The sequence below is a fragment of the Rhinopithecus roxellana genome, chromosome 8 (assembly GCF_007565055.1).
Source record: "Rhinopithecus roxellana isolate Shanxi Qingling chromosome 8, ASM756505v1, whole genome shotgun sequence".
In the NCBI taxonomy this organism is placed as follows: Eukaryota; Metazoa; Chordata; class Mammalia; order Primates; family Cercopithecidae; genus Rhinopithecus; species Rhinopithecus roxellana.
This window is the reverse complement of record NC_044556.1, coordinates 64685166-64697211: the sequence shown is the minus strand read 5'-3', so window position 1 is coordinate 64697211 and position 12046 is coordinate 64685166. Positions and strand designations below refer to the sequence as shown.

At 39.5% G+C, this 12046-nt stretch overlaps 1 protein-coding gene across 1 annotated transcript in view; it reads right to left on the bottom strand.

Annotated features, from left to right (window-relative positions):
• The window catches only part of IARS2 (isoleucyl-tRNA synthetase 2, mitochondrial), a 73253-nt gene that overhangs the window by 32152 nt on the left and 29055 nt on the right, over positions 1–12046 (bottom strand). The window contains exons 9-12 of the mRNA XM_010368079.2: positions 11638–11807; positions 10550–10640; positions 6768–6919; positions 3258–3418 (exon numbers count right to left, since the gene is read on the bottom strand). Of these exons, the coding sequence (XP_010366381.1) occupies positions 3258–3418; positions 6768–6919; positions 10550–10640; positions 11638–11807 (574 nt within the window). The remainder of the gene's footprint in view (positions 1–3257; positions 3419–6767; positions 6920–10549; positions 10641–11637; positions 11808–12046) is intronic.

Sequence of the window (12046 nt, the reverse complement as noted above, 5' to 3'; positions counted from 1 at the left end):
AAACCAGTTGGCTCTATTTACTAATACATACATACGATCCACCTCAGAGTCCAGAGGGCTATTTCACCAAGGAATTCCCACCCACCTCAATCACTTTAGTGAAATTCCCTAGACATCTTGCTCTCCAAATAATAAAAAGAAGAGTAGCCAGGCACAGTGGCTCCCGCCTATAATCCCAGCACTTTGGGAGGCCAAGGCAGGTGGATCACTTGAGGTCGGGAGTTTGAGACCAGCCTGACCAACATGGAGAAACCCCGTTTTATATATATATTATATATTATATATATTATATATAATATATGTTATATATTATATATTATATTATATATATAAAATCAGCCGGGCGTAGTGGCGCATGCCTCTAATCCCAGCTACTCAGGAGGCCGAGGCAGGAGAATCACTTGAACCTGGGAGGTGGAGGTTGCAGTGAGCCGAGATCACGCCATTGCATTCCAGCCTAAGCAACAAGAGTAAAACTGTGTCTCAAAAAAAAAGAAAAGAAAAAAAAAAAAAGAAGAAGAGACAATGACATGGCTTATAAAACTTGCCAAAACAAAACCAACTCTCCAGTGTGAAATTTTAAACAAATGCCTGTGGAAATTCATCTTAGCTATAATCACTTTAATTCTTTTTCTTTTAAACTAAGTTTGAGGCTGGGCATGGTGGCTCATGCCTGTAATCTCAGCACTCTGGGAGGCAGAGGCAGATGGATCCTTTGTGGCCAGGAGTTCAAGACCAGCTTCGTCAATATGGCAAGAGCCCGTCTCTACTAAAAATACAAGAATTAGCCAGGTCAGTGGCATGTGCCTGTAGTCCCTGCTACTCAGGGGGCTGAGGAGGGAGAATCACTTGAACCTGGGAGGAGGAGGTCGTAGTGAGCCAAGATCACACCACTGCACTCCTGCTTGGGTGACAAAGTGAGACTGTATCAAAATTAAATTAAAATAATCTGAACTGGACAGAATTTACATTAATTCTTAATACGAGTATTAAGATACTAGTAGTTTACATCTGACCAAGCTCTATAAGATCAACACAGCAACAATATTTAGGTTCTTCATAGAGTCTTACCTCAGCTCCAACTTATAATAATATTGAAATAGCTTTCCAATGACTTTCCAGTCTCTAGCCTCTACTTTCTTTTCCTAAAACATACACTTACTCAAGTCTGCTTAAAAGTTTAAACTCCTTAACAGCATAACTTAGAAAAAATTCCATTCACCAAATTAAAAGAAATTGCTCAAAGAAAATGAAAATCGAGAATGTGTTCCTAAAAGGAATAATTAACATTCCCCTCTCCACATCTGTGAAAAACAGCAACAACACTCAAAGCCTCCGTAATAATACTAGAAGATAAACTAGCTAGACTATTATCTCATTAAAAACAGGGGCCACGTCAGTCTTGTTCACTGTAGCTACTAGCAGTTCCTAGCATGGACACATACTAAGTGCTTAACAATGTGTTCTGTTTTGTTTTGTTCTGAAGAGACAATGTCTTGCTCTGTCAGCCAGGCTGGAGTGCAGTGGCATGATCATAGCTCACTATAACCTCAAACTCCTGTACTTGAGCGATCTTCTCGCCTGAGCCTCCCAAGGAGCTGGGACTACAGGCCCACACCACTACACCAGCTAATTTTTAAATTTTTCTGTAGAGAGGGGTTCTCACTGTTGCCCAATTGTGAACTGCTAGCTTCAAGCAATCCTGCCGCCTTGGCCTCCCAAAGTGCTGGGATTACAGGCGTGAGCCACTGCACCCACATAACAATGTTTCTCGAGTGAATACATGAACGGCGCATCATCTATGGAATACTGTGCTTTACACCAAGTAGTTTGCATTTATTATTTAGTATTCATAACAGTCTACCTGCAACCATTGCTTTTCCTATTTTATAAAGGAGCCAGAGGTTAAGTAAATTCCTCAGAGTCTGACACACAGTGAATGGCAAAGCCTGGGTTCAAATTCAGTTGCCATTCTCCAAAGCTCATAGATTTCCAAGCAACTTCTCTTTCAAAAAGCACAAAAGGGAACTCTTCAGGATAAAAGAATTATTCTAAGACACAATTGTGATAGTGGCTGCTAAAGTGAATAAATTTAGTATAAATCACTTATAATAAATTTTTTTATTTCTTATTTTTTTTGAGACGGAGTCTCGCTCTGTCACCCAGGCTGGAGTCCAGTGGCGTGATCTTGGTTCACTTGCAACCTCCGCCTCCCAGGTTCAAGCAGTTCTCTACCTGACCCTCCCGAGTACCTGAGATTACAAGTGCCCGCCACCACACCTGGCTAATTTTTGTATTTTCAGTAGAGACGGGGTTTCACCATCTTGGCCAGGCTGGTCTTGAACTCCTGACCTCATGACCTACCCGCCTTGGCCTCCCAAACTGCTGGGATTACAGGCATAAGCCACTGTGCCCAGTCATGGGCACATTTTACAGTATGTAAAGTATGCCTTAATAAAGTTTAAGAACGAGGCAGATCTATGTGTAGTGATTTGGAATAAACTATAACACATAAAGTGAAAAAAATCTAGGCACAGAGCAGAAGATAGAGATACTCCCTTTTGTATAAACATATGTATATGCTGACAGAAGAATTCATTTTTTTCTGGAAAGATTCAGAAATAACTGTAAACAATGACTGCCTCAAGAAAAGGTTCTGGGTACCTGGAGTAGGAAAAAGCTTACTTTTCAGTATACAAGCTTTTCTACTATGCATTGTTCATTATGTCCATCTATTATCTTTCCAAATTAAAAAAAAAAAAAAAAAAAAGAAAGAAAGAAGAACTGGGAATATAATGATCAGTGTAATCATGTGCATTTAACTATATTATAATTTCTTAAATTTTAAGTATCTACATAATTACATAATCCTATTTCCACTTAAAAGGAAAGCAGATTCAGAATATGAGAGTGATTCTCTTCATTCCTGAAGAAAAATTACATTTCAGGCTCCCCTGCTAAACATTGTCCATCTTTGGATCCACGATACCTTAATACAGCCCAATAAATTCTCACAGAAAAAAAAAAAATCAGAGCCTTTACTTCTAAGTATCAATATTTAAGAAAATCTAGTTTTTAATATTTTAACTGTATGATAGAATCTTTCTGAGTTTATATTTTAGTTCCCCAAAAGACTATTTTAGCATATTTTATTTAACATATATAAACAGTTCTCAATCTTGTCCACATTATTTTTCGATTTTTGAAGAAAAAATAATTCACTTTAAAACACTAAAAAATTTCAGAAAGCATTCTACCTGTTGATCAAGTATTCATCCTTTGTCTTATGATGAAACACAGGAATTGGAACACCCCAAACTCGTTGCCTTGATATACACCAATATGGCCGCCTGTCCATCATTTCAACCATGCCATTCAGTGCTGATCCAGGAATAAATTTCACCTTTTTTAACAATTCCTGCAATTAATTCATAAATCAAGTCTTGTGAGAGAAAGTAGAACAAGTATTCTAGAACAATCAATTTTCCAAATGCATTTCTTTCTTTTGGATGTTTGTAGCCATTCACATGCCTCCCTTACCCTCCCCTCAAAAAAACAACTAAAAAACTAAAAGATTTCAGAGCAAATAAGCCAAAGTAAAAATGGAGCCACGAAGAACTTAGTAAATAATATCAGAAGCAGTGATAATATCAGGAGCATTGTTGTATTTTTTAACAATGTTACAAAAGATTTCGTACCAATTTCTAATTTACACCAACCCTAGATCAAAACTGGTAATAAAAGCTTTCATAGAACTATTATTCTTCACAAAACTATAGTTAAAATCAATTCAAACTTGATTTCCACCATTTTTTAGAATGCTTAAGAAATAAATTACTATCATAGGCTGCCAAAAAAAGATTGTAATATACCTAATTTTACATAATATAGTTTACACTATGGAAAACACTTTCTCAAAATAAGCCCAAGCATGTGGCTCAAACCTGTAATCCCAGCATTTTGGGAGGCTGAGGTGGGAGGATCACTTGAGCCCAAGAGTTCAAGGTTGCAGTGGGCAAGGAGCATGGCACTACACTCCAGCCTGGGCAACAGAGCAAGAGCCTGTCTCTAAAATAAATAAATATATATCTCTCTCTCTGTCAACAAATGGATAACAGTTATTTCCTCTCAAGAAAGCTCCCTTCCTCCACTTCCACAATAAAGTTGAAAACTACTACCATTTAATTTAATTTGTCAATTAGCAAAAGATTAATTGTACAGCAAAAATGTTTAACAGTCTCCAAAAAGGTCAAAATGCTAACCTCATTTTAAAAAATCTTTCTATCCATTAATAAAATCATTTTTACATTTTCAGAGAAGGTTTAAATGGTTTCCTCACTCACCATAACTACCAGAAGTTCCCTCCCCCAAAGCTCTCTGTAGCACCACCTATTGGCAGAATGACAGAATCTCTACAAATCAATTTGATTAATGCTATACTTGGTTTAAAAGTCTAAGAAATGTGAATATTGACTAGATATTTGATTTTGCTAAGGAATAAATATTACTTTTTAAAGGTAGTGATAATGGGCATGGGAATTATGCTTTAAAGAGTCTGGCCAGGCATAGTGGCTCACACCTGTAATCCCAGCACTTTGGGATGCTGAGGTGGGCAGATCACCTGAGGTCAGGAGTTTGAGACCAGCCTGACCAACATGGAGAAACTCTATCTCTAATAAAAATATAAAATTAGCCAGGCATAGCTGTGCATGCCTGTAATCCCAGCTACTCAGGAGGCTGACGCACGAGAATAACTTGAACCCAGGAAGTGGGGGCTGCTGTGAGCCAAGATGGCGCCATTGCATTCCAGCCTGGGCAACAAGAGTGAAACTCCATCTCAAAAAAATAAATAAATACAGAGTTTATCTTTGGCTCATGCCTGTAATCCCAGCACTCTGGGAGGCTGAAGCAGGTGGACTGCTTGAGCTTAGGAGTTCGAGAACAACTCGGGCAACTTGACAAAATCCTATCTCTAGAAAAAATACAAAAATGGCCGGGCGTCGTGGTTCATGCCTGTAATCCCAGTACTTTGGGAGGCCGAGGTGGGTGGTTCACGAGGTCAGGAGATCAAGACCATCCTGGCTAACACGGTGAAACCCCCTCTCTACTAAAAATACAAAAAATTAGCCGGGCGTGGTGGCATGCACCTGTAGTCCCAGCTACTCAGGAGGCTGAGGCTGGAGAATGGCGTGAACCCAGGAGGCAGAGCTTGCAGTGAGTCAAGATCATGCCACTGCACTCCAGCCTAGGCGACAGAGTGAGACTCTGTCTCACAAAAAAAAAAAAAAAAAAAAAAAAAGAAAGAAAAAGAAAAAATACAAAAATACAAAAATTACCCAGGCATGGTGGCACAGGCCTGTAGTCCCAGCTACTCAGGAGGCTGAGGTGGCTGAGGTGGGAGGATCGATTGAGTTCAGGAGGTAGAGGTTGCAGTGAGCTGAGATCACACCACTGCACTCCAACCTGTGTGACAGAGCAAGACCCTGTTTCAAAGGAAAAAAAAAAAGAGTTTATCTTTCAAATATATGTGCTAAAATATTGCTGGGACAATATATAATATGGAAGAAATAATGCCTGGAGTTTGCTTCAAAATAATCCAATTGTTAAAGGGTAAAAAGTGGGTGGTCGGAGGGGTGTAGATAAAAACAAAATTAACAAAAGTTGATTATTGTTGACACTGAGTGATGGGAATATGACAATACATTATCCTATTCTCACTACTTCTGCAAAGAACAATTTTTAACTTTACAAAAAGTAAAAAAATAAATAAATAAACTTGGCTTAAATATATTGCGTCAGACTTAGACGTTCTACAACCAAAAATTGGTGCAGAGCTGCAATTTACAAATTTTAGCATTGGCAAATAAGGAAGAAAAAAACAAAACACACTATATATTACAGTTGTCCACATTACACTAGTAAGTATAAACTGCTATAAAAAGCTTTGGCAAGGACCCCAGATTGCCAGGTCAATAAATGAACCAGCTAAATACAGTAGTATCTTTCAAACTGTAAAGCAAAACACCTATATATTGAACCTGGTTAACACATATATATTTAAGCTCTTTCATTAAATAGATTCAAGTTGTGAGAAATGTTTACACACACACACACATATATATACATATGCCCACATAGAAAGATACATATTAAATGAAAGGGCTCAAATATATATTAAGTATTTAGAATACCAGTTATAAGTATTTGTTACCTCAAAGCAATAACTTTGTATATTTTTCATATTATTAGTTTTTCTTTTTAATATGCTTTCTTTGTAACTAGAATAATAACTGTTTTAATTGATTGCAATTTCAATCTTAAGGAAGCAAAGCGTTTAAAAAAGTTTTACTGACTGCTTATTATATTTCAGACCATATTCTGGAAACTTGTATTTCCTTATTCCATGAGATAAGCATTATTATCACTTTATATAGATGAGGAAACAGAGGCTATCGCAGGTTAAACTAGGTAACACAGTTCTGCCAAATTCTATGCAACTTTGACTACACTGGGCAAGAAAGTCTATCTAGTAACTGTGTGATTTGGACAAATCACCTAACCTCTTTATGCCTCATTTCCCACACATGTATAATGAAAAAATGAAAGTCCGAGGTCCTTCCAGATCTAAAATTCTACAATTTTATGAAACTAAACCATAATAGCAGCAATCCCTATAACTCCCGAAACCCCACGTCAACCTCACATGCATACCCTTTATACTGAGGGAATCATATGCCCAACCCCTTATAACAGGATGCTTTTTATACCTTGGCTGCAATCTTAATATCTGTGATGTTTATAAACCACTGCTTGCTGGCACGAATAACGACGGGTTTCTTGGTCCTCCAGTCATAGGGATAGCTGTGCACCAATTTTTCTTCTTTCAACAAATTCTTTGCAGTCTGAAGCATCTTTATAACTTTAAAAAAAAAAAAAAAACAAATTATATTAGACATAAAAAGTACTGTGAAAATGCTAAAAATGCTCTAAACTTCCAGCAAGTACTAAATCTGCGGCAACAGGTGGCAATACAGTAGTCAACCTGCCGGCTGCAGTGGCTCACATCTGTAATCCCAGCACTTTCGGAGGCCGAGGCAGGCAGATCACGAGGTCAGGAGTTCAAGACCTGCCTGACCAACATGGTAAAATCTTGTCTCTACTAAAAATACAAAAATTAGCCAGGTGTGGTGGCGTGTGCCTGTAATCCCAGCTACTCAGGAGACTGAGGCAGAAGAATTGCTTGAACCTGGGAGGCAGAGGTTGCAGTGAGCTGAGATTGCGCTACAGCACTCCAGCCTAGGTGACAGAGCAAGACTCTGTCTCAAAAAAAAAAAAGAGTAGTCACCTTGGTTGGGTGTGGTGGCTCACACCTGTAATCCCAACAATTTGGGAGGCAGAGACGAGAGGATCACTTGAGGTCAGGAGTTGAAGACCAGCCTGGCCTGCATGGTGAAACCCCATCTCTATTAAAAATACAAAAAAATTAGCGGGGTGTTATGGCGCACGCCTGTAATTCCAGCTACTTGGGAGGCTGAGGTTGGAGAATCATTTGAACCTAGGAGGCAGAGGCTGCAGCGAACCAAGACTGTGCCACTGCACTCCAGCCTGGGCAACAAAGCAAGACCCTGTCTCACAAAAAATAAATAAATAAATAAAAAAGAGTAGTCAACTTCCAGGTATCAAAGGCATGCTCTGGGATTCTCCCGGAAAAAAAAGCAGGGACTATAAAATATTAATTAGACTCCAAATTATGCCACTTTCACCTCTTTTCACGTCAAAGAAAAGATGAACAGATTATATCTAGAATTCTAGATTTGAAGTTTAGAGCCATAATCTTTCATGCCATGAACCTTAAAATGGTCTCCAGTAATCTGGAAGAAACCAGGTGCAGTGGGTTGAACTGTGTCCCCAAGATCTAATCCCCAGCACTAGTGAATGTGACCTTACTTGGAAATCAGGCCTCTGAAGATGTAATCAAGTTTAAATGAGGTCACACTGCATTAGGGAGCACTGGTGTTCTTAGAAAAGGACAGAAAGATTATGTTTTTGCCACTGATTCAGCCATGTGAAACTCATCTCATTACCCTTTTCCGGGTTTGAAGCTGCTCTCTCTAAAAGTGCCATCTCATTGTGCTTGGTATCAGTCAATGCTAGAGAAATCCTGAACAGCTTATGTACAAAACTTTTTTTAAATTTTTGTATTATTTTGAAACTTTGCTTCTTTGGTTTTGTGGCACCCAATTTGACTGTGACAGCCATTTACAGTCCATGGGCTGGCAGTTTTTTTGTTTTTGTTTTTGTTTTTTGAGATGGAGTCTCGCTCTATTGCCCAGGCTGGAGTGCAATGGTGCGGTCTTGGCTCACTGCAACCTCTGCCTCCCGGGTTCAAGTGATTCTCCTGCCTCACCCTCCCGAGTAGCTGGGATTACAGGCCCCTACCACCACACCTGGCTAATTTTTTGTATTTTTAGTAGAGATAGTGTTTCCCCATGTTGGCCAGGCTGGTCTCAAACTCCTCTCCTGACCTTGTGATCCATCCGCTTCGGCCTCCCAAAGCGCTGGGATTACAGGCCTGAGCCACCACTCCCGGCCGGGCTAGCAGTGTGCTGATCTTTTAAAGTTTCTTTCCCTACCCAATCCCCACTTTCTGGTAAGGTTTCTGTAAAGTCTGTCAGGTGTACATCCTGCAGCTTACTAGCTTAAAACGTACTGTCCTTTGATGTAGTCTCTTTGGGGCCCATTGGGAGAAACAGAAATCAATAGTCCACCTGTTTTGATAATGAATATTGACAAGTGTCTTTCTGAAATAAAGAACCAGTCCCTCCAATAAAAAAAAAAAGAGAGAAGAGAGAGGATTCACAGAGAGACATATAAGACCTAAAGAAGGTGGCCAGGTGTGGTGGCTCACATCTGCAATCCCAACACTTTGGGAGGCCTAGGCAGGTGGATCACTTAAAGCCAGGAGTTCAAGACCAGCCTGGTCAACATGGTGAAACCCTGTCCCTATTAAAAATAAAAAATAGGCTGGGCGCAGTGGTTCACGCCTGTAATCCCAGCACTTTGGGAGGCTGAGGCAGGTGGCTCACGAGGTCAGGAGATCAAGACCATCCTGGCTAACACGGTGAAACCCCCTCTCTACTAAAAATACAAAAAATTAGCCAGGCGTGGTGGCAGGCACCTGTAGTCCCAGCTACTTGGGAGGCTGAGGCAGGAGAATGGCATGAACCCAGGAGGCGGAGCTTGCAGTGAGCCGAAATCATGCCACTGCACTCCAGCCTGGGCAACAGAGCGAGACTCAGTCTCAAAAAAAAAAAAATAAATAAAAAGTAAAAATAAAATTATGGCCTGACATGGTGGGGGCTCACGCCTGTAATCCCAGTACTCTGGGAGGCCAAGGCGGGCAGATCACCTGAGGTCAGGAGTTCAAGACCAGCTTGGCTAACATGGTGAAACTCCATCTCTACTAAAAATACAAAAGTTAGCCAGGAGTGGTGGTGTGTGTCTGTAATCCCAGCTACTTGGGCGGGTGAGGCAAGAGAATTGCTTGAACCCAGGTGGCAGAGGCTGCAGTGAGCTGAGATTACACCACTACACTACAGCCTGGGCAACAGAATGAGACTGTGTCTCAAAAAAAAAAAAAATTAACTGGGTGTGGTGGTGTGTGCCTGTAATCCCATCTGCCCAGGAGGCTAAGGCACGAGAATCACTTGAACCCAGGACACAGAGGTGGCAGTGAGCTGAGAGCATGCCACCTTGGGTGAGGAAGTGAGACTCTGTCTTGAAAAAAACGAGTTAAGATCTAAAGAAGGCCATGTGACAAGAGAGGCAGAGAGTGGAGTAATTCAGTTATAAACCAAGGAATGCCAAGGATTTCCAGGAGCCACCAAAAGCTAGAAAGAGGCAAGTAAAGATTCTCCCATAGAACCTTCAGGAAAACATGGTCCTGCCAGTACCATGAGTTTAGACTTCTAGCTCCCAGAACTCGAGAGAATAAATTTCTGTTGTTTTAAACCACCAAGTTTATGGTGACTTTTTACAGTAGCCCTAGAAAAGTAATATATCAGGTCTAATTAGTCTTAGTCTTAGGGTAGGCAAAGAAAGGTTTTCATAGCACCTGGTCTCTGAATCTGTAAAGAAAGACAGAAAGACAATTCAAGGCTGGAGGATTCCCAAGATTCTAATACATAAACCATGCCATATAGGTCAGTTATTTACAAGGGTTAAAAAGTGAGTGGGGAATGTGTAATTTACAGTCAACATCCAGCCCTGATCTTGATTTTATCCTTCCACAAAAGTAATACTACTGATTATTATCTCCGGAGCCCTAAAACAACTTCACTCCCTGTTGACTGCCCTGACTTGCTTAAATAAAGCAGCTTCAAAGCAAAAGATGAAAAAGTCACAAACTCCATTTTAAAACATGTGGCAAAACAAGACATAATTTATTTTTTTGTTTCTGTTAAAGTATAAGAAGGGAAAACAGGTAGCAAAGGTTACTGCTAGCTACTTTTCAGAAAATATGTATGATATCAACAGATATGATGCTCACCCACATCAGTTCCCTCTTCAAGGACAGCCTTGTTTTGAAGTTCAGGACCTGCAACATCTGTGAAAACTCCATCTTCATCCACTAAACAATCCTATAAAGTATCATTTTGAACAATTAAAATCAAGACATTTTCTCTTATGACACTATCTGGCAAAACAATAGCTATAAAACATCTCAGTATAGCCTAGTCTTTTTCTACACTGAAATTCTAGTACTTGGCCAGGCGTGGTGCTCAGGCCTGTAATCCCAGCACTTTGGAAGGTTGAGGTGGGCAGATTGCTTGAGGTCAGGAGATCGAGACAATCCTGGCCAACATGGTGAAACCCCATTTCCACTAAAAATACAAAAATTAGCCAGGCGTGGTGGTGTGCACCTGTAGTCCCAGCTACTCGGTACGCTGAGGCAGGAGAATCGCTTGAACCCTGGAGGTAGAGGTTGCAGTGAGCCAAGATCATACCACTGCACTCTAGCTTGGGCAACAGAGCAAGACTCCAACTCAAAAAAAAAAAAAAAAAAAAAAAAAGAAAAAGAAATAGGAATTTGTGAATTTTATACATTTAAATCACCAAAGCCATAATGTGTTATTGAAGCATATACATAAAACTTTAATAATAAAAGTAACAAAATATATTAAAACATCTTTGAGTGGTCTCTATTGTTTCCAAATCTATGCCTATGTACACAGTTGTTCCCTTTCAGACTCACATTTTAACTAAATGGAAATACTTGCTAAGTAACTGAAGTATGTAAAGTAAATAGAGAGAGGACTGTTTAGCTAAAACAAACAAACAGGCTTTTTCAGGGAGTAAAAGTAATCTGTCTATGTGACTTAATACTAGAATGAAAGTATTTTAAAAGTGCGACATGATATATATTCTTCAATTCTAATGTGATAATTTTCTCCTAATTCTGGGAAATCTTTTTCAATTAGTATGAATTAATGAAACTTTAGAGTACTACACAAAGCTAAGCATTTCACAACTATGATGAAAAAAGTCATCATTTAAAAAAAATAAAGATGTTGGTTAGAATTTATCATTTCCTTTTATTAAGATGAATAATTAAAAATGAAAAAAGAGGAACAGTACCATGGGCAGGTTGTGCTGAGACGCTACACCGTAATCTTCCATACCATGAGCTGGGGCTGTGTGAACCAATCCTGTTCCTTTTGCCATGGTCACATGATTTGCAGGTAAAAGAGGAGAGGCTTTATCAGGAATTAATGGATGACTACAAGTACCGTTTTCCAAATCTACACCTGTAGGGAAAGAAAACCATTATTAAGAATCATTTTATACGGCAAGTCTATTTCCTTAAGCTTAGCAATAGAATACCAGGTTAAATGTACAGAATCTAGAATAATACTGGCTAGGCTTAAATCCCAGCTTCCCTTTTAACTTGTTCTGTGACCTTCTGGAATCTACAAAATGGAGATAATTATGGTTCCCACCTCAGAGGGTTGCTGTGAGAATAAACAGAGTTAATGTAGTTTAAGTA